The sequence below is a fragment of the Perognathus longimembris genome, chromosome 18, assembly GCF_023159225.1.
Source record: "Perognathus longimembris pacificus isolate PPM17 chromosome 18, ASM2315922v1, whole genome shotgun sequence".
NCBI classification, from domain to species: domain Eukaryota; kingdom Metazoa; phylum Chordata; class Mammalia; order Rodentia; family Heteromyidae; genus Perognathus; species Perognathus longimembris.
Genome location: NC_063178.1, coordinates 14,216,604 through 14,239,635, shown reverse-complemented (window position 1 = coordinate 14,239,635; position 23,032 = coordinate 14,216,604). Strand labels below are relative to the sequence as shown.

Here is a 23,032-nt window from a genome sequence, read left to right as displayed (position 1 = left end):
TTAAACTTTGGTAACCCTATGCCATTCCCTGGTTCCCAAACTGCATAAAAGCTGGATGTTAAGAATAAACAGGGCTGCAGTCTTGAGTTTCAATCTCAAGATGCAGACCTCCCGTACCCCATCTTTGCCTCTTGTCTTTTTTCTCTTGCCTTATTTTTCCTTTTCCTTATCCCCGCCGCCCCTCAGTCAGGATTCCTGCTCCCCTGCCGGCTGGCCCGGCAGGGTCCTGGTTAGGCTCTTGGTCAGGGAGAATTGCCCAACACACCCATCTCCTCAATTACTTGAATTAAAGGTAGGATCACCAGAATAGAGGTAACATGCTGATTTGAGGTGACTGTTGCACACCTAAACATATTGTTTTGTGGATAATTTCACCTCAATCTCACAACTATACAATAGATTGTTTTTTAATGCCAACGGAGTAAACTGTGGCACAGAGAGGTTCAATTGCCCAAGATCACCCTGCTAATAAAACCAGTGGAGTTAAGGATTTGGGGTTTGGGTTTCAGAAATCTGACTCCCTAGCCTGGCTTGTTAAATGCATGCATGCCTAAAGGCAAGGAGGAAAGAGCTATTTGGAGAAAGTGAGTATGAATTTTTCTTTTAAAAATCTGCTCACATTGGTTGTGTGTGGGGGTCATTGTTACATTTTCATGCGTTTACAATATATGTCCACCACCTTTTTCACTCTCCCTTTCTTACTCAATTTCAAGTTTCCTTATTGTATTCTCTCTCTCTCTCTCTCTCTCTCTCTCTCTCTCTCTCTCTCTCTCTCTCTCTCTCTCTCTCTCTCTATCTTTCGTGGGGCTTGAACTCAGGGTTTGGGCACTGTCCCTGAGCCTCTTTGTGCCCACTTTTAACCACAGCTGTACTATAGGTTTTTGAGTGGTTAGTTGGAGATAAAAGAGTCTCATGGGGACTTTTCTGAGTGGGGCTGGCTTCGAACCGCGATCCTCAGACATCTGACTTGAGTAGCTAAGACTACAAGCGTTGAGCCACCGGAGCCCTGCTTCCTTGAATTTTCACAACTGCAATCCAGTTCTACAGACTGTATTTGTCCTTGCGAGCCCAAGCCACACCCGCTAGTAGTCACCCCCCAGGGAACGTCTACCCACCCCACAACCTAAGGATCAACAGCTTTCATGGAGATTCTTTATGTGGTTAGCAAATGAAAGCATGACTCTTGGAAAGAAGAGAGGGAAGAAGGGAGGAAGGGATGAGGGAGGGAGGGGGTGACTGGGAAACTGAGGAGAGAGGGAGGGAGAGAAAAAGGAAGGGAGGGAAGGAGGGAAAGGAAGAGAAAGAAAGAAGGGAGGGAGGGAAAGGAAGAAGAGAAAGGAAAGAAGGAAAGGAAGGAGGGAGGGAGGGAAAGAAAGGAAGGCAGAGAAAGAAGGAAGGAGGAGAGAGAAAGTGAGCTGGATATGGGACACCCCCTTCCTTGCGGGTACCTATGCGTGTTCCCACTTGAGCTTCTTCCCCTGTCCCCTGCCCTCCTCCAGGTTTCCTCTGAGACCCAGGCGCAGTTCTGATTGCTGGGCGTCACTGAGCTTAGAACCCCCTGGCTCCAAACTCATTGTCAGCAAGCTTCCAGCCGGCCTGGCCAGTCCTAGGGCCGGGATAACGACAGCATTCTTTTCTCGGACACGAGTCTTGATCCAGTCCCCTGCGGGGCATGGAACGTGTGTGCGTGCGCGCGCGAGGGGGGGGGGGGGTGGGGGGGAATGGGGGGTCACCGCTGTGGATCTGGGGGTCCCCCACCGCTAGAAAGTGCTTTACAGAGCGCGGGCCGGGCCGGGGCAGGTGCACCGCGTGGGGTGGGGGGGGGTGGGGCGGCTAGGCGCAACGTGGCCCGGACTCGGGACACCACGGGGGCGCCTCTCTAGGAAGAAAAGTTGTCCCTCCACCTCCCCCCGGCAGGAGCCGCGGCCCGGGCCCGGGGCCCCGCGTCCCTCCGCCCCCTCGCGTGGCGATCGTTCGAGCCGGGCGGGGCCGGGGGCGGGGCGTCCTGCGGGCGGGCGGCCGGGGCGGGCGGCTACGAGGACCCCGGCGCGCGGCACCTGGGGCGCTGGACCGAGGCGGCCGGCGGCGCTTCAGCCTTGCGCTCGGCCGGACCCCCTTCCAGCCCCCTGCCCCTGTCGGCCGCGACCCCCGGGTGCGGGGCCACCATGGCGTCCAGCGACGACGACGGCACCAACGGTGGCGCCTCGGAGGCCGGCGAGGAGAAGGAGGCCACGGGCAAGAGGAGGCGCCCGGGCTTCGCGGCCACCGCTTGGCTCACCTTCTACAACATCGCCATGACCGCGGGGTACGCGCGCCCCGGGGGAGGTCCCCGAGTCCCGGGGAGGGCCCCCTCCCGCGCTCGGCTTCTCCCCGAGCCGCGATCTTCTCCTGTGGGGGGCCGGGGCCCCCGACATTCGGCGCTGGGGGCGCGGGGGAAGGGCGGGGGGGGGGGGCAGCCGCGCGCCGGGCATGGCCTAATACGGTGCACGGCGTGCGCGGCGGCCGCGGGGCGCGGGGCCCGGAGGTTAAGTATAGACCGGGGCAGGAATGCGGGGCCGACCCGCGGGGGAGGAGGCGGCCCGCCCGGGTCCCCGCACCCCGGGACTGGATCCCGGACTTGTCCACGGCCAGCTTTCCCGGTGTCCGCTCGGAGAACACCTTTCCTCGGCTGCAGATCGCCCGGGAACTTTCTTAACTAGAAATTATAATGCGGGTTATGAGTTCTTACTTGGGAAAGTTTTGTAAAGTCGCTGCCTGGCCCGCATCTTTATGTGGCTTCGGGTTCTTTTCCAGATCCCCCCCTCCCCCTCCCCAACCTTGGGTGCTTTTACTTCTGGTTTGATAGGATTTGGAAGTCGGGGGGGGTTACACAGTGACCACCGCTCTTCAGAGTGCTGTCAGAGCCGCTGGTGTGTCCACCGCTCCTCACCAACCTGGGGAGAAGAAAAGCTCTTCCAGGGCCTAACTACCTTGAAACTCCCCTCCCCCAGCTCCCCCAATATCACACGAGGAATTATCCTACCCTATATACGTGTGAGGAAGCACTTATTGGTTTAAACTTTCTCCAGGGCTGAAGGAAAAAAACGTGACTGACAGCTATCAAATCTTTGAGTATGGTATTGAACCTATGTGATGTGCCTTATGATGTTGAATATTGAATATAGGAAGGTGGATGTTTTTGTTGTTGAGGATTTCCTGTGTGCCAGAGATTGTCTCATTTCTTTCCCCTTCTTCCTTTCCTTTCCTTTCCTTTCCTTTCCTTTCCTTTCCTTTCCTTTCCTTTCCTTTCCTTTCCTTTCCTTTCCTTTCCTTTCCTTTCCTTTCCTTTCCTTTCCTTTCCTTTCCCTTCCCTTCCCTTCCCTTCCCTTCCCTTCCCTTCCCTTCCCTTCCCTTCCCTTCCCTCTCCTCCCCTTCTCCTTCCTTCCTTCCTTCCTTCCTTCCATCCGTCCAAGATATATCTTGTCTTTAGCAGTCTACATGATTAGATTTTGTATCAGTAACAAGGCACCAAGAGGTTGAGTCACTGGCTGGCGATCACCAGTAAGTAAGTGGATTTCCACCCTAACTCTCAGACTCCAGAGCTTTACAACTTCATCTATCTGTGTTCCTAAATTTTAAATTCTTGGAAGGAGAAAAAAACGAACATATTTAGAGCAATTGGGAAACAATTCCATTCCCACCATGCACTGCTGCCTGTAGACACAGCAGAGGTGGAAAGACTTGTGTCTCCACTGAGTCTTATCCAATTAATACACACTTTCTGAACACCTGTCATGTGTTAATTGCCTGGTTATCACTTCTCTTTCCAGTCAGCTCTCCATTTTGAAGACACAAGTTCCTATTTCAAAACTGAAAATCACTACACAATTACAATCATAACCTAAATCCTTCATTGAAAAAAAGAAAACAGTAAAAAACAAACAAAAAACACCCTCACAAAAAGAAAAACCCTTTAGTGATTACCTCCACTATAAGAGTTTTAGGCCATCTGTCACTCAAGGCCACACTGCTTCTAATTCCCCAGCCAAAGTTTCTTTTTCCTGCCCCCTTCCCTGTCTGTGTACCAGTACTGGGGGGCTGGACTTCGGCACTGTCCCTTAGCTTTCTCACTCAAGCACTCTACTACTTGTACCATAGCTCTGCTTCCTACTGTGGGGTGGTTAATTGGAGAAAAGAGGTCTATGGACTTTCCTGCCCAGGTTGGCTTTGAACCATGATTCTCAGATCTCAGCTTTCTGAGTAGCCAGGATTGCAGGCCCTGGATTCCCATCCTGGTTTTCTTGCATTTGAAATCTGTCTCACTCTTCTGTGCTCAGTGCTCTCCATCTTTGCTCAGACTGTTCACTTTTCCCATAATGTCCTCCTTCCCTGGACTTCTAATCAAGACAGTATTTGAAGTTTGTGAGGTCTCCTGCCTCATCTGGTACAGAATTAAATGCTTTCTCCCACAGCATTCCTGTTCTTTCTATTCTCTATCAAACTAGTGTGTATCCTGCCTGAATTTAGCTGTCTCTCTGCCTCTATTGAGAAGGCTCCTGTGCTTTTCATAAGAAAGAGGTCGTGGTATGGAATAATCCATCTTGGCAGAGGTTTCCAGAGGTGTTGAAGAAGAAATAGAATTTGCATATGCAGAGAGCAAACATTTCAAGTGAGACAGATTCTAGAAATAGCCACGGGATGCATTTCTCCTTGCTGAATTAGGGGATATGTTAAGAGCAGTGAATTGAGAAGTTGTGGTGATAAAATTGGGACAAAAGCATGCCTTTAATGGTGTAGCAGAACAAGAAGTGAGAGAAATTCTTTTTCATGTAACTTATTTTGCTTATTATTTTTCAGCAGGATTTTGGAGTTCTTATTTTTATTTTGTAGTAATACAAAAATGATACAGTAGTATTTAAGGAGTATATGTTTACATAAAGATGAAAGGAAACTTGTCTCATTCTGTACATCTAGCATCACTTTTCATTTTCCCCCAGTATCTTTCATGTGTGTCTAGAATCTGCAAGTTTTGACCCCAGCCTCAATCTTCAGGCTCTATGTGGGTATCTTCATTGACATAAAGACCGTCTTTATCTCTTCTGCTTATTTTTCTGCATTTTCTTGTACTATGCATTTTACTAATTCATTGGTTTTTTTTTTTGTCTGTCACTCCTGTTAAAATGTAAGCCCTAGGAAGTACTCAAATATATACTGAATGCATGAGTGAATGGAACCTTATCCTTATATTCCTGTATTTCTACCCAACAGTCTATTGAATATACCTGTATTGTTTTTATAATTACACTTTAATGATTCTATATGGCTGGATAGAGTTAGTGAGCAGTCACATTAGATCATGATTCTTAGGACATTTTGCTTTTACATTTTCTGTGGAGTTGGTGACCTTGGATAAGTTCTGAGTAGAATTACACCCTTCAAGTTTGTGAGGATCCAGGGCTGGGGATTTAGCTCAGCGGAAGAGCACCTGTCTGGCGAGTGCAAGGCCCCCAGTTCAGTCCTCAGCTCTGGAAAAAAAAAACAACAACAATAAAAGTATGTTAGGATCCTATAGCACTTTCTCACAATATGTTCCTGACTAGGGAAGCAAGTAGCATTCCCACCCCTGTCCCCTTTCTCACCAAACACTCGGGTCTACAGTCTCATTGTGTTGTCATGGGTCAAGTAAAGGGCACTTTCCATGTCTACTTTTGAAGAAATCAATCCTGGAGACATTGATATATGCACAGCAATTGCAGTAAAAGACAAGGAGGCGTGTCTTCAGACAAAGGGGTCAGACAGGGAATCAGAGAAAGCTTTGTGATGGAGACCATGACCATAGCATTGAAACTGAGCTTTGAAGCATGAGTAGGCCTTTGGGGGCATGGTTGGGAGACAGCAGGAGTTAGGGTAGAGTTGTGAACTTGTTAGACAGTAACACCTAAAGTGAAGGTGGGCAGTTAGCCCTGGCATTGCACTGGGCCTTGGGAGACTTGCTGATGTGTGGATTCAAAAGCATAATCACTACAGGAAGGTGTTAATTAAAGAGTTTGTTTCATTTGTTTCATTCTTTCTCTCTTTCTAGGTACTGAGGTTGTGAACTTGGTGTGATATTTGCTAGGCAAACTCTCTACCACTTGAACCACTCTCTCAGCTGATTTTGCTTTCCTTGTTTTTGGGAGTGAGCTCTCATGTTTTTGTCCTGGCTGGCTTGTTCATGCCTTCTGGGTAGCTGGGACGATAGGTGCATACCACCACGTCCACAGTTTGTTGGTTGTGATGGTGTCTCACTAACTTTTTTTTTATCCTGGCTGGCCTCTACCTGAGATCCTCCCAGTCTCTACCACCTGAGAAGCTGGGATTTATAGGCATGGACCACCACACCTAGTTTTGTTTCACTCTTTGAAGCTGATTCATCTTATACATATTAACCTCTCTGGCCCTTAATTTTTCTCATCTGTAAAACTAGAATAACAATTTTTCTAGATTATTACATGGAATTGAGAGATCATAGATAGACAAGAGACCACCCCCCCCCCCCCAAAGAACTCCCTGGTGCACAATCAGTGTTTAAAAATGACACTTCTTACCTCCTGATTTTAAACTGGCACTTCTTGCAAAAAGGAAGATGGTTTAGGATGCATTGGTAGTATAGGCAGTAAGACTTAACAGAGCAAGGAATCTAACATTTGTTTCTCAAGTGTGACACAGTAGCCCTATCTTTTTTTTTTTTGGCCAGTCCTGGGCCTTGGACTCAGGGCCTGAGCACTGTCCCTGGCTTCTTCCCGCTCAAGGCTAGCACTCTGCCACTTGAGCCACAGCGCCGCTTCTGGCCGTTTTCTGTATATGTGGTGCTGGGGAATCGAACCTAGGGCCTCGTGTATCCGAGGCAGGCACTCTTGCCACTAGGCTATATCCCCAGCCCCTAGCCCTATCTTTTATATGCATTTTCCTGCTGAGGGTAGATAGTGTGTATAGATTTAGCACTGTTCTTTTACCATGAATCTGAGCAACCCTCTAGAATTAACTACCAACTTACTGAAATATAGGAAATAGAACATGGTCATTGGCATGTGAGTGTCCAATTATCAAAATTCAGATGGAGGGTAACTGCAGGAAGAACTACCCCAGTATTGATTGGAAAACTTGCAAAAGAGAAGGAAGAAGAGATGGAGGGAGGAAAAGAGGGTTGAGGGGAAAACGTATACATTCAGTACATAACTAGCCATGCCAAGCAATTACAGCCTGTGGATCCCACTTAAATCATGATGTAAAAATTATGAAATGATTCTGAAAATGTGTACTTTGCCTTCTTGTTTCATGGTAAATAAGAAGTTACTTTTTCTTTTTACACAGAATAGTGGTTTTATAGGTTTTTTTTTTCCATTTCCTAGTGTTCATTTCAATAAATATTGGGGGTGTTTTATTTTCTCAATTTCTTATTGTTATTGTAAAGGTGATGTACAGAGGGGTTACAGTGATATAAATCAGGTAAAGAATACATTTCTTGTTGAACAGTATCCCCCTTCCCCTTGCTCTCTCCCAGTTTTGCCTTCCCATTCTTACCTACAGGTTGTAGAGTTCATTTTCAACAGTGTCCAGTGAGTATCATCACTGCATTTGTTTGCCCATTCTCCCTCCATTTCTGTGCCTCCCCTTACACTACCAATTGGATTAAAGTTTTTCTTGTAAAAAAAAAATCATCATAGTGGTACATAATGAAACCTTTGTGAATCATAGATAACTGGGTTTGATAAAAATGATTGGGGGATGGGAGCCCTGGCAGAAACAAGATGAACCACTAGATGATAAGTGTTGATGTTGGGTGCTGAGCACGTGGACCAGGATTATTATGTTATTCTCTATAACTTTGTATACATTTGAAATTATAATTAAAAGGCTGGGTTGAAATTATTTTTTTTTTTTAAAAAGGAGATACAGGTATGGCTAAGAAACTTTCAGCCTTCAGGAGAAAAAGAAATAACAGAAGACAGCTAGCAAGAAAAGATGAGGTTTTTCTGGGTTGTTGTAACTGCAATGGCGGAAATCTTGCGTTTTGTAAATTATGACATGGTTCTTGTTAGAGCACTGTTCTTTTACCTTCGCTTACTAATTTAAGACATCCCTGTGGCAAATACTATCACATGATTTTTCTCTAATTCTTTCCATAGTAACTAGGTAAGTATTTTAGTTTTGTTTTGATTTTTGTCAGTCCTAAGGCTTGAACTCAGGGTCTGAGCACTGCCCCGGCTTCTTTTTGCTCAAGGCTAGCACCCTACCACTTGAGCCACAGTGCCACTTCTGGCTTTTTCTATATACATGATGCTGAGGGACCGAACCCAGGGCTTCATGCATGCCAGGCGAGCACTCTACCACTAGGCCATATTCCCAGCCTGACTAGGTTAGTATTTGCCTTAATAAATGTTGAACTTGAAAGATGAATAGCCAAATGAGTCAGTGAAGAGTGAAGCACGTAAGCAAGGAGCCATCTACAGATAGAAAACGTCTTTCTAGTTATTTCTTTTTTATCATCCCACAGACAACCCATTTAATCAAGGACTGAATGAATTCATGTAATTAATAGACCTAGCATATTTAAAAGCCAGAACAGAAAACCCCAGATAATTCTTAGTATGAGAAATACCCATTTCTTTTGGAATATTATTTATTTTACCACAACCAGTAAACTGACAGATGAAGCCCAACATTAGGTAAATGTGGGGCCTTTATAGACTCAATGGACACTGTGATGCTGGCTTTAGGAAGTGAACATCTCTACAGTCAGGTAGATAGGTCATCACCCTACTTACTGAACACCAGGTGAGATTAGAATAGATACTTTCTGGGTCCCTGTGAGCCCCAGAGTGTTTTAAAGTTGTTTTGAACTGTACTGATTGGGGTGTAAGGCTGCAATACTTGATCCAATACTGCCACCTAGGGACAACGGTAAGACTTGAAATATTGCAGTCTGTGGCTTTTTGTAAAGTGCTACCCCCAAATTTATATTTAAAAATGACATTGAAATGAATCCTTTGATGGGATCGTTCTTCTGATAATAGTTCTCACTCAAATTAATCTTGTTCCTTTAATGTGATTTTTGCCTAAAGACAAATATATGGAAAAGGAAAAGAAGGCATTTTCTTTCTTTTTGTTAAAAAGCACTCTCTCTCTCTCTCTCTCTCTCTCTCTCTCACTGTCTTTCCTTCTCTCTTTTTCCTCCCCCCTTCTGTGTTTTCCAGTCCTCAGATTTGAACTCAGCCTGGGCACTGTATCTGAGATTTTTTTGTTGTTGTTCAAGGCTGGCCCTCTACCACTTGACACAAGCCACAGCTCCATTTCTGTCTTTTTCTGTTTATGTGGTACTGAGGAATTGAACCCAGGGCTTCATGCATCCTAGGCAAGTGCTTTACCACTAAGCCACATTCCCAGCTCACTTTTTGTTTTCTTACTAAGGGCATAGGGACTAGGAGTTGAAGATCAGAGTTTCACATCACACTCCTGGAAAGTACCTAAAACACTATCCACATTAGCACTCAAGGGTTAGCCCAGGTCCGAATTCAGTGTTGGTTCTCACATGAGGCTGAGCAGAATCCAGGAAAGCTGTAGCATGGAGGACAGAGAACAAGACTGAGGTGCAGAGAACGCAGTCTTTATTTCAGCCCTCTCCACCATTAGCCTCCTCTGAGACTCGATGTCCTACTGTCTCATCTGAAAAAGTAGCCTTCAACTACTATCAGTTAAAATAGTTGAGTGTAGACTGGGCCTAGAACCTGTAGAATGTATTTGTAATTTAAGTATGCATAATGATTGTGGATGCCTTAGAGCAGGAGCTCAGTGTTGGCTATGTCTACTTGTGAGTCTGTCTCCTAAGCAATAGAATTAAATAATTTCTCATAGGGTTACCCTGAGGAGTCAATGTTAATGCATAGCGGTGTCTGCAACATAGAAAGCAATCTGGAAGTACACTTACCTTGGTTTGTTTTCATCCATACTTCGGTGTTTCACGCATCTTGAATGGTTTCTGACAGTACCTGACTTGTCGTCCTGTGTCATAACCAGGCCGTTGCTTTTACCTCACTGGGTGTTAACAAGTCTAAAGTCTTGGAGTAAAAAGGGCCCCAGATGATTTTGACATTGTTCTAAACAGCTGCCTGTTTTCAGTATTTTCCTATATCCTGTCAGTAGGTTTTCTTTTTTTCTTTCAAAACTCCTCCTAAGCTGTAGCCTACTACCCATAGTAGGCTGTTGAGGTTAAAAAAAAAAAAAGGTTAAAACTGTATATAGTAATAGAAACATAACTCTATGTAAACAGATACTTTGGTGATCTCTGATCCTAAAACCTGGGGTAGCTGCTCATTTCGATGGATGTATCATTCAGGCTATAGAAAAGCTATAGGTGATTTTATGACCTTCAGTTTACTTTTGCCATTGCAAGGGAAATGGGGGAAAATCACATCTCCTTGGTGATTCCAGGAAGAACAACCAGCAGATATGAGGAAGCTGCTGTCCACAGTGTGCCCTAGATTTTAAGTACTGTTGATTCATAGGATAGAGTTCATATTTCATAAAGAAATTTAAGTTGAAAGCAAAGGTAGATGCATTTTACTTTTTCCTTTCAAAAAGTAAATATTTTACACAAAGTACATGCATGTATACAGATACAGCTTTTGATAGGTTTGTTTTTTTGTGTCAGTACTGGGGGGTGAACTATAAGAGTCTCACACTCCCTCTTGACTTTTTCAGTCACAGTTGGCATTTTACCATTACCAGAGCTCCGTTCCAGCAGTTTCATGGTTCACTGGGGTAAAGAATCTTGCACATTTATCTACCAGCCAAGCTTCAAATCTTGATTCTCAGATCTCAGCAGCCCCCTGAGTGGCTAGGATTACAGGTGTGAGATACCAGTGCCCAGCTTTTCATAGTTTCTTCTCAAGATACCCTTATATAATTATTACATGTTGTATGATAATCTAATTTAGCAAGTCAGTTTATTTGCTGGAACCAAATTTACCTGGACTTTGTTTTTGTCTGTAATGGGCTGTTTTTTTTTTTTTTTTTTTTTTTTTTTTTTTTTTTTTGCCAGTCCTGGGCCTTGGACTCAGGGCCTGAGCACTGTCCCTGGCTTCTTCCCGCTCAAGGCTAGCACTCTGCCACTTGAGCCACAGCGCCGCTTCTGGCCGTTTTCTGTATATGTGGTGCTGGGGAATCGAACCTAGGGCCTTGTGTATCCGAGGCAGGCACTCTTGCCACTAGGCTATATCCCCAGCCCCGTTTTTTTTTTTTTTTTTTTGGTATGTTGTATATACTTCTCACTGGAGAGTTGGTATAAAAATACCATTTGTAGGGGCTGGGGTTATGGCCTAGTGGAAAGAGAGCTTGCCTCGTATACATGAGGCCCTGGGTTCGATTCCCCAGCACCACATACACAGAAAACGGCCAGAAGTGGCGCTGTGGCTCAAGTGGCAGAGTGCTAGCCTTGAGCAAAAGGAAGCCAGGGACAGTGCTCAGGCCCTGAGTCCAAGGCCCAGGACTGGCAAAAAAAAAAAAAAATACCATTTGTAGGGCTGGGAATGTGGCCTAGTGCCTAACATACATTAAGCCCTGGGTTGGATTCCTCAGCACCACATATACAGAAAAAGCCAGAAGTGGTGCTGTGGCTCAAGTGGTAGAATGCTAGCCTTGAGCAAAAAAAATGTCATTTGTCTTTTCATTTTTTTTTTTTTTTTTACTGTTGTCTTGTGGAGAGAAGAGGAAGTAGTACTATCCCTAGCCCTTTGGCTCCATTATTTTTAAGAAAGAGTCTTGATTTTTACCTTGATTGGCCTGGACCATGATCTTCCTGTTCACGCTTTCCTCCATAGTTGGTTGAGACAAGGGATGGGGGGGGGATGGTCTCACAAACATTTTTGCCCACTCCATCTCCTGAGTAGCTAGTGTCACAGGGATAAGCCACTGGCCTTGAGCATTTTGCGGGCTTTTTCAAATGAAATAAGTAAACTTAGTACAACAGAACATACATCTTATGATAAATAAATTGCAAGACTGTGTTTTCTGGAAGCTCAATGACTTTTAAGCATTGGGATAAAATACACAGAACCTTTACCATCTCAACCTTCGTTAAGATACAAGTCAGCAGCAGGAAGGACATTTCACATCATTATGCATCCATATCGCTGTCCCTCTGCCTAGTTCGTCTTGCAAAGCTGAAACTCTGCACTATTAAACACCAATTCCCTGTTGTCCATCATCTGTGTCCATCCCTCTCACCCCCAGCCTCTGGGAACCACCTTTCTTCTGGCTCTCCCTGCATTTGATTGCTCTCATAGAAGCAAAACCTACAGTCCAGTGCCTCGGAGTTTATATCCTGTTAAAGCCAAATGGCATTCCATTCACATGCGTCTGTCCTGTCATTCACAGACACCTGGGTTGATTCCATCTCTAAGCTATGGTAAAGAATGCTGCCATCAACACCTGCATAGATTAATTCTGCCAGAACTCTGTAAAGTACTTCTATTTTCTCTAGGTGGTTGGTTCTCGCTATTGCCATGGTACGCTTTTATATGGAAAAAGGAACACACAGAGGTTTATATAAAAGTATTCAGAAGACACTTAAGTTTTTCCAAACCTTTGCCTTGCTTGAGGTAAGTTTCTCATCTTTTTTTTTTTGTATGTTATATGATGTATTTGAAAATTTCTTTTTTGTTGTTGTTGTTGAGCAGTATACCACTGTGATATAGCATTGACTGGCAATTATTTTTTTTTTGCTTACAGATAGCCCACTGTTTAATTGGTACGTACTTGCTTTTATTTTATATTGTTATCACACATGGCCTTTATGGCAATAGTTGACTTGTTTTTCTCTTCAAGGTATTGTTCCTACGTCTGTGCTTGTAACTGGAGTCCAAGTAAGTTCCAGAATCTTCATGGTGTGGCTCGTCACTCATAGTGTAAAGCCGGTGAGTGGTGCACATACTGTCTACTTGAGCCTGCAGAATCCGTTTTAAGAGGGAGGGGCCTAAGTGATTTGTCTAGTTCAGGAAGCAGAACAGTTGGGCATTTTGCATGTGGGCTCGAATTCATTTATCATGGTACATTAACATATTGCTGCAGTAGACTGACTTTGAATTAAAAAAATGAACAAATATTGTCATCTTACACTCTCAATGTACTCTTTTCCTGTGTGTTCTGACTTTTGAAATTAACATTCATCTTCTACTTGATAGCTAACAGAAAGTTTCCTACTGAAGTTTTTTTTGTTATCAAAAAAACTTGATTATATAATTGAACTTCTTGATATAGGGAACTCACTCCCCACCCCCATGTATTTATTTAGCACTCAGTATTGTAAAACTGGCAAGAAGTAAATGTAATTCTGTAGATCTGACCAGAAAGACCAAAAGTTAGACTTTTCACTGAAAGAATACCAAAGCAGAAGATGGCTAGCATGGCAGAGATGGGCTTAAGCGCTGTCTTCCTCATGCCGCATGTAGGTCATGTCTCCTTTTCTCTGCATATTCCTTTTGAGTAAACTTGTCTATCATCTTTTTTTAAAAAAAGAACAAAAAAAACTCCAGAAAATCTCAGATGAAAGGACTAAGTACAACATGGTGACTGTAGTTAATAAAATGTAACATATAGTTGAAAATGGATAACAAGAGTAGATTTGAAATGTCCTCAGCACAAATAAACGAGAAGACAATGCATGTGCAAATCAGCTTCAATTAGCCATTCCACTAATTCATCCATATTTCAACACATCAGGATGTGTACCATAAATGTATACAGTTTTAATTTGTCAATTGAAAATCATTTTAAGAAGTTAGAGTTGAGAAACTTAGGGAAAATGACACTTATCATTTACATAGGTATGATAGGAGGCCTAATTATTCAATCTAATTAGTGGTTTAAACCTGGTAGACAAAACAAATACCACGTAGACTCTGTGAAAATGCTGGACCTTTTAAAGCCATGTCAGAAATATTTCCCAGCTCAGCCCTTCTGACCTTTTTGACTGCCTTATACTCTCCTGTCCACTTGAGGACAGATGTCTGGCCTCCTTTCCGTTCCTCAGACGCCTTTTTTTGTCTCCTCTGTGCTTTGAGGCTGACACCCAACCTCCTCTCTGCTTCCCCAGAGCCTCCCTGGCCTCCTGTCTGCCTGGGGACAGATCGCTGACCTTCTGCCCTTTTACTAGTCTACACTTTAGCCCTCTTGACTAGGATCTTTCACCCAACTTCCTCGATCCACCTGGTCCCTCACCAGATAGTAATAAGCACTTGCCTCGCAGGGAGCCAGACTGTATTAAGATTGCTTAAAAGCAGCAGTGCAATATTAACAGTGTAGAAGGAAGACTCTTCTAGGCAGTAGGAGAATGGAACAGTCAAGACAGGACCACAAGGAATCTGAAGAATGGTGGAGAAGAAAGACAAAGACAGGAGACCCCCACATTAGCTAGAGAGACACAAAGACAACGAGTCACCCAGAGACAAAAAAAAAAACAACCTAGGAAAATTGAGGAGATAGGTGAGGTTGAGAGAGATGGGAGAATTATGAAAGGATGCATTGTACTCACAAACTGACATGTTGAATTGAAACTCCTGTGTGCAACTACATAAGAATAATAAAAAATATCCATAAAAGAAGAGAACCTTCTGTTCTTTTTATCTTTCACAGGATCTGTCTCTTAGTATTATGATTTCCTTTTATCTGAGAACTGTATTCCACTAGCATCTATCAACCACTCCTTAATTAATTCAGCCTTACTTATTGGATACATTCTCTGTGTCTGGCCTTGTGATTATTTCTGGGTTTGCAACAGTGAATAAGACAATCCCAACTGCCACCAAACTGGATATTGGGGGCAGTTATCCAAGTGTTGATTATGAGTCAGTTACTAATTGTGCAGCTAATATACTGTTAATGATATAACATGATTCCCACCTTGTGGAGCCAGTAACAGAAAGAGAATCTAAATAGATAGTTACACACATGCTTATTTAATTATATTCATGTTCAGTGCTTTGAAAGAAGAGCCCCATAGGCATTTCAATGTATTCTTGGGGTTTAGTCTGTTTTAGAGTGATAGAAGGCTTTCCCAAACATATTCTGACAGATGTTCAAGAATTAACCAGGAAAAAAAAAAGAATATAAATCAGGCAGTGTTTTAACACATATTGGAAGTACTGTGAGAACCAGGAAGGTGAGACAATTTTGGGAAATGAACTTAGCTAGCCTTTGCATCACCATGACAGAAAATCTGCTCAGTTTCAGAGATTTCTGTTTACCGCGCTTGGCTCTGTGGATTCTGGGGCTGTGGGACGGTAGAATATCATGGTGAGGGAAGCTGTGGGCAGAGGCTGCCCAACTCGTGTGTGGACAGGAAGCAGAGAGAGGAAGGGAGCAGGGACCAGGTATCACATTCAAACTCTTGCCTCAGGTCACCTAATTCTTCTAGCTAGGCCCCACCTCCTAAGGTGTCTACCACCTTTCCCAATAGTGCCACCAGCTGGAGATATTCAGCACATGAATCTGTCGGGGCATATTTCATATTCAAACGTTCACCTTAGGAAAGTTTTCTAGAGTGTGTGATCTTTCAGATGGATATTTAGAGATGAGGGGAAAAAGTTCCCTATGGGAAACAATCAGGGAGTGATGTTCTAATTAGGAATACTCACATACATGAAAACAAAAGTTCCAAGTCTATTTGAGGAAATAACAGCAAGTGTGGTGAGAAGTAGGTAGGAGGGTTGGGGATTAGAGATGAAGCCGGAGAGATTTCTGAGCTCAGGTTATAAGGGACTTTGAATATCGAGCTCAGATGTCAGGATTATCGTTTTATCCTGTTAAGCAATGGGGTGACCAGTGAACTTTTAAGTCTTAAGATTTAACTGATCCTGTCAGCTTTGGTTTTTTAAGAGAAAACCTTCATCCATGAGAAGAATAAAGAGAGAAGAAACTTAAGAAATAATTAGGCCCTGAGTGAAAACAGTAGTAATGGGGACAAAGACGCATGGTGGGCAGATTAGAATTTGTAGCATCAGAGATAAGAGTCGGTATGATTGAATGACTGCTGGTGAGTTGGAGCTGGGATGTAGCTCAGTGGCAAAGCAGTTGCCTAGTATTAGAAAGACACTGGGTTTGAGGCCTAGCATCACAAAAAAGTAAAAACTTAAAGAGTCAGACTATTTCTAATCTGGCTTCCCAAGGAATGATATTGTCCTGAGATAATGAAATTACTGCCTGGAATGAAGCAAAAGCAGTCACTAGTTGAACATTACTGTCCATAAGGCATATTGAACTACCTTGTTATAAGTAATTCCAAAATGGTGACTACCTTAGTAAGTTTCCTGTATGGAAAATTTGTCTAATCTGAGCATTCCATGATGACAAACGACAAGAGCTAGTTAAAAAAAATACTATCTCCCTGAAAAAGACAAAAACAAGTTGAAGTTTGTACAGCCAACTGTGGATTTCTCTGTAATTTCTGCAGGTCCAGAATGAGGAGAGTGTGGTGCTTTTCCTGGTCTCCTGGACCGTGACTGAGATAACACGCTATTCCTTCTACACATTCAGTCTCCTCGACCATTTGCCATACTTCATTAAATGGGCCAGGTGGTGATGTCTTGTCCTTTGGTTTCTTTCTGTCCTCTGCCTGCTGATTTTGTGTGCTAGCTAACCCCAGACCATTAAAACAGTACTGTAACTCCACAATGCTAGAAATGGCAATTTCAGTTATTCTAGTAATGTTAGAACTTATATTCTAAAAGCTTAATTTTAATGATGATCAGAGATGAATCACCTTAATATACTTTAGAGTGAATACAAAACTAATCATATCCTTAGATAACCTCAGAAATGGTAGATTTTTTTGAATGCACTATATTGTATTAAATGAACGGTACTAAAAGATGTCAATTTGTGTTATTGGTTTACATTAATATTTAATCTAGCACTCACAGTTTTTTAGTTTCTTACAGAAACAATGCCATTTTGAATCCTAATTTCTTTTTAAATTTTGCTCTAAGTAGCATAGGTATTCCAAAAAATCACACATAATTGTATTATTTGAAACACGCACCATTTTATATTTTAAGGGTTCCAAATGTATCTATCCTATAACAATAATCTTTTAAAGCAAAAAAAATACTACTGTTCTTTGTAAAGTGTGAATTATTTGAATAACTGATATTTATAGATATTTGCTGATATTTACAAATCACAAGTCTGCATAGACTTGCTCATTCTGTTTTGTTTGTTGTATTTATCATAGCATTAACATATGACATGTAATACTTGACTGCCTCATACCTGAGATGCAGGTATGCACCAAACAAAAATACAGCTACATCCTCTGAAGACAAACACACAGGCAATTTTTTTAGTCTAGTAAGTATAAGGTGCATGTCTCATATTTGTAGGTAGAAAGGGGTAAAAAGTATATTCTTAAGTACTTGTTAAACTACAGAAGAAATACATTTTCATTACAGAAGGCTCTGACAGCAGTATGTAGAATAAACACAGGAAGGTCATAGATTCTATTATCTCTGGAGGGACAAACAGTATGGTATTTACCCATCTGGGCCTTTTCATCATAAAAATATAAAAAACACAAATGTGAATTATTTAAATCTAAATAGAGTAATAGTACCTTTGTTCCTATATCTTCTTTATAGAGTGAGATCTATATCTATATCTGTATCTATCTAGTATATTTTAATTCTCTAATAATCTGAAGCTGCATACTACCTTATAGTATAATTGAATCACTTCTCTGTTGATAGAATTTAGGTCATTAATTTTTTGAGATATTATAAACAATGCTGTATTGATATTTGTTTTTTAAAGCACTGATACTATGTTAATATATTCTTCTTCTTTTTTTTTTTTTTTTGCCAGTCTTGGGCCTTGGACTCAGCGAGCACTGTCCCTGGCTTCTCTTTGCTCTGCCACTTGAGCCACAGCACTACTTCTGGCCATTTTCTATATATGTGGTGCTGGGGAATCAAACCCAGGGCTTCATGTATGCGAGGCAAGCACTCTTGCCATATTCCCAGCCCCTATTAATATATTCTTAATTAGCTAGTTTGAGGCTTGTTTTAGATCTGATATGTTAAAAGCCTAACACTTTCTTTTGTAGTGACTTCTTTTTCAATTCATGCATTATAATGCTCAAATATAATAAAGTATACTACATAAGTAAATCAAAAGGAAGGAAAATACTTTAAAATTATCATCTTTCTATAAGGGTATCACTTTTAGTTGTGTCAAAGTTTTCTCAGACTTTCGAAATATTTTCTAGCTCTCTTCTAGACATTCTCAAAGGCTTTGAAATGTATTATTTGTCAAGAGCTGAGATATTGTCTTTCATAATAGCATCACACTATCATATGTGTGTTTGGTGGGTTTAATTTTTAAAGCTGAAAATACAGGCCTTTTCAGATATTACCATTTTTGCATATGTTTGAATACATGCCAATACCATTTTGCAGGCTGGTTTTCAGGCAATCTGACATCTTTAAAAATACTAACCCAGGACATAGTCTCCTTTTGTGTGTTTATTTACAGAATTTGTTCGAATAAGATAACAGACCATACACTGTACATTTTCCGTAGATCTGGCATGTTAATCTTCAATACATTGTCTCTCTGCATTTGAGGATGTGTTTGCATGTTTTGATTGTCTAGAAAAGTACAAAACTGCCATTGCTTGTTTGAATTTTCTGTTTTGAAATCATTTGCCAATTGCTTTGATGTGCTATAAGGTGTTACATAAAACCTTCCCACACTGAAATGTATGTGTTAGCATAATACAAGTCACTTAATCATAATCACAATGATGATTTGTACTGAAAACACCTTAAAAATCCTAGCTGCCAGAATATATTTTTCAACTTCATTAAATAACCTAAAGGACTATGCATTTTTAAGTTCAAATGTGGAAGCTATTGTTATGAAATAAAACATCACATTAGAAATGGCTTCTTATTTTTAAGTAGTTTGGCATAAGGTCATGAGTTGAGTCCTTTTGATTCTATGAATATGTTGTAAGTGTTCCCGAAAAGACCACAGTTAAGACAATTGTAATAATGGGTCATATTGTCATATTGTTTTTCATTTTAATTTCAAAAGCACATTTCTTCTGAAGAATTTTAAGTAATAATTGAGAGTCTTCAAGGATGCCCCTATCTCTCTAAATGTGAACTACAGATAGACAAATCTCCCGTTGCAGCCCTGAGATCTTGGATGGTCGCATGAGACCTTTGTAAAATGAAAGCAAGGCCAAATTAATTATATTATTCGTTTCCATTTAATTAGAACTTTTCACTGTCTTTAAGGCTTTAAAGTAGTTTATTCTTGCGGTAATTTTTTTTCTCTTAAAAAGTAGTAGTATTAGCTGTGTGCTGGTGGCTCACACCTGTAATCTCCAGGTTCGAAGCTAGCCCCAGCCAGAAAGTCTATAAGACTCCTATCTCCAATTAACCCAAAACTAGAAACTAGAAAACTAAAAGTGGAGCTGTTTCTCAAAGTGGTAGAGCACTAGCCTTGAGCAAAAAAGCTCAGAGACAGCTCTTAGGCCCAGTGTTCAAGCCCCATGAATGACAAAAAGTAACAAACAAACTCCCAATATTATTAAAAAGTATTTGAATGTCACATGAATTAAAATGCTGTAGATGCTTCCTCTACAGGGCGGGAAAACAGATCTTATCAGTTTGGGTATTTTATTTCAAATGAGAATGTGAAATATTTACTTATGTACAATTTTAGAAATTGTGATATGAAAATGATATACAAGATTTCCAAAGGACTGGTAATTTCCAAAGGGCTGGTGAGAGCTAGAGCAGGGAGATGATAAACAAGAAGAGTAAAGGGCTTTTTTTTTTCTTTGTTCTCTAGCCATTAATCTGTTTAGCAAATGATTCTGCCCTTCTCTCCACCCTATCCCATGTCGCAGGGGTACATGGGATTCTCTTGATCTTTTAAGTTGTCTCCAATCCTCTTCAGCTGACTGATCGGACTTCTCTTTGTAGATATTTCTTCATGCCAACCACAGGATTAAAGAAAATGCAGATTAATTTGATCCCCCTTTCAATTAAAAAGAACAGTTCTCCTTCGTTTTTTATGGCAACTGTTATTTAACAACTGATACGAATGGTTTATTTTAATGGAGTCCTATCATGGCCTCAGATCCTTTAGGCTCTTCCCATTGGGGGCAAGGTGTTCCTTATCAGGATGCCTTGCTTATTCTGCATTTAGAGAACTTGTCAGAATCCCAATGAATCCCAAATGGTGATTTGGGATTTTTGAGTAGCACTTTCTTGGCTCAATTTTTAACAAGCTCTTATTGTAAGATCCTTCACTTGTTTTGACATGAAAGCAAGTTTAGACAATACTCATTAAATGTGACTCATGCCTCATCTGTTTTCTGCTATAAGAACTACTTTTAATTAGTGGCCACAAACAGTTTTCCAAACACTTCTGAAAAATAACTGCTTTGGTCATTTCAAATTTTTGATATAAAATGAGATCAGATGCAGTCTTTTCAAAGACAGTATTTGATCAGTAAGTGACTAGTTGCCAGGGGTCGGGGGAAGAGCAGTCATGATTGCACGTGCCAAGAAAAGCTACCTATCTAATACTTACAAACAACAACAACAAACTGTATAGCCAGGCATGTTGGCACACTTCTACAATCCCAGCTACTGAGGAAGCGGAAGCAGGTTTTCTTTGGGCCACAAGTTTCAGACCAATTTGAACAACACAGAAAAACTTCATTTCAAACCAAACAAGAAGCTACATACACATTTTTAAATGTCTAAAAGTAGCTCCGTAGAATAAATTGACTTCTAATTTTATTTAGATCTTTCCATTGAGAAGGGAAACTGCTATTAGAAAACAGGATGATAATTGATTAGGAAATGATTAAAGCAGAAAAATTAATCTTGTGTTAGGTTATTGTAAATATAAACAGAAAGGAGAATTTCTAGGAATAGTAGGAAAGATGATTATCAATATAAAATCTAATAAACATTCCAGAACACATCATTCTCTGAATTTTTTTCCTTCTTCTTCCAGATATAACTTTTTTATCATCTTATATCCTGTTGGAGTTGCTGGTGAACTTCTTACAATTTATGCTGCCTTGCCATATGTGAAAAAATCAGGAATGTTTTCCATAAGACTTCCTAACAAATACAATGTCTCTTTTGACTATTATTATTTCCTTCTTATAACCATGGCCTCATATATACCATGTAAGTATGTATTTACGCACACTTTGACCTAAGATGATGGGCAAGTTCTTTTTTTTTTAAGGTATTATAATCTAATGTTACAAGATAGGAGAAATAATTTGAAATAATTGCTTTCAAGCACATTAAAATTTCCATTTAAGCTCATCTTTGTTTATAATTTAATAATTGAAGGTGTGTGAACACTTTCTATGGTTTGTAAGCAAAAAGGTGAGTAAACTAATACACATGTGATTGCCTTTGCTTAATGTGGTGCATTTATTTAAAAAATAATGAAAAGGAAACCATTTGCTAAGTTGTCTCCAAATTGCTTGTATTTTGAGTTACATATCTGAGTGGGAACAGTCTGCCTAAGAGAATGCTAGATCGTTCTGTTCTGATTACAGATATGTGGAAAAGTCTTCTAGAAATGTTTTTTAAACTCTTTGATGTTGCTGTATGTACTTGAAAAACAATAAGGCTGCTCTTCTTGAAGCATTTTCAATAAAGCATCATCCCCACTTAAACCCTCCTCATTTCATTTAAGTGCTGATAGAACTATATTTTTAGGTCAAATTTTGGTAGCCATGTTCAGGAAATAGGAGAGCCAAATGAAGTTGTTATTCATCCTTTTCAAGACAATTAGAAACCCTGAAGTCATTTGGGGAAGGAGTAAGGAAAGTTTGTAGAACTTTAACAGCTACAGTGACATACTGTAAAGTATTTCATTGAAAAGGAGGTGTACAGAAGACCAGGCCTCCCGACCTCCAGCTGTGAAACTCTTCCAAAATACAACTAGACTTAGAAAATTCTTGCCCCTTGCCCTTCCACCAACTAACTGATTCGGTGTCAGGTTTTGAGGCAGAACTTGAAAGCATGATTGAGTTCTAAATTCAGACATGGCCAATCAGGTCTTCATGAAGGTATTTAAGTTTGCTTTAAAAAAGCCAAAAGAAACACCCCAAATTAGATATATATTATGGGGAATATCCATGAGTACGCTCACTGAGCTCTTGTAACTATTAGAGGGGTACTAATACAGTATAGTGGACAGATTTCAAGCATGCGTGATTGATTCACATATCTTTCTTTGGTTTCTTTTTCCATTTCAGTGTTTCCACAACTCTACTTTCATATGTTACGCCAGAGAAGGAAGCTGCTTCATGGAGAGGTGTTTGTAGAAAAGGATGATTGATGGATTCCTGTGCATACAGTGCGGTGCTTTTTTTTTTTTCTTCCAGAATAACCAGATCACTTGAGTCCAACTTTTAATAAGAATAAACCATTTCATGAAATACCATGGGTTGTATTGTTGATTAAAATATCACGTGAGAAACATAGTGTTTGCCAATGTTTGTCTTCAACATTGTGTCAAGTCTATTTTATATATATATACATATATATATATCAACTGTAAATCTTAGTGATTCTGAGGTAGTTGATCATTTAGCAAATAATTGGGTGTATTATGTGGGAAAAAAGCTTTTGTTTTACTGATTTTTTTGGCAGCATATACTAAAGGCTTTTAAAACCAATACACAAAGATAAGTTTAATAATATAACATTATGATACCTGCCATTAACATTTATGTGATATTTACAAATGGAAGGAAATAAAGCTGGTAACAATTTACTAATCATGTATTGAAACCCACAATTTGCCTTTTCAAGTTATTATGCCACATTTGTGTTTAATAACAATTTTTGGTAGTGTGAAGATAATTTTCTCTAATAAGACTTTTGATATAAAATAGCAACTTATAAAACAATATTTAAGTAGATGTAACAATTGGAGAATATTCTTTTTTTTTCATTTCTTTATTTTTAGC

General features: G+C 40.8%; 1 protein-coding gene across 2 annotated transcripts; it reads left to right on the top strand.

The window, feature by feature from the left end:
• The first annotated feature begins 2,039 nt into the window (after nucleotides 1-2,039).
• Nucleotides 2,040-22,503, top strand: Hacd1 (3-hydroxyacyl-CoA dehydratase 1). 2 transcript variants are annotated; one of them, XM_048367777.1, is made up of 7 exons: nucleotides 2,040-2,305; nucleotides 12,500-12,617; nucleotides 12,748-12,766; nucleotides 12,844-12,932; nucleotides 16,466-16,587; nucleotides 21,049-21,227; nucleotides 22,316-22,503. In XM_048367777.1, the coding sequence occupies exons 1-7, from the start codon at nucleotides 2,166-2,168 to the stop codon at nucleotides 22,396-22,398; spliced, it is 750 nt and encodes a 249-aa protein (XP_048223734.1). In that variant the 5' UTR covers nucleotides 2,040-2,165; the 3' UTR covers nucleotides 22,399-22,503. The 2 variants fall into 2 exon arrangements, with proteins under 2 accessions (XP_048223734.1, XP_048223733.1); XM_048367776.1 differs by lacking the exon at nucleotides 2,040-2,305 and adding an exon at nucleotides 10,750-10,867.
• Nucleotides 22,504-23,032: the final 529 nt, after the last annotated feature.

What these genes read in the sequence shown, in the direction of transcription:
- Hacd1 (XM_048367777.1), top strand. Translation starts at nt 2,166, where the DNA reads ATGGCGTCCAGCGACGACGACGGCACCAACGGTGGCGCCTCGGAGGCC. An exon ending in AACATCGCCATGACCGCGGG is followed by an intron (nt 2,306 to 12,499) that starts GTACGCGCGCCC and finishes TATTTTCTCTAG; the next exon opens with GTGGTTGGTTCTCGCTATTG. An exon ending in TCACTCATAGTGTAAAGCCG is followed by an intron (nt 12,933 to 16,465) that starts GTGAGTGGTGCA and finishes TAATTTCTGCAG; the next exon opens with GTCCAGAATGAGGAGAGTGT.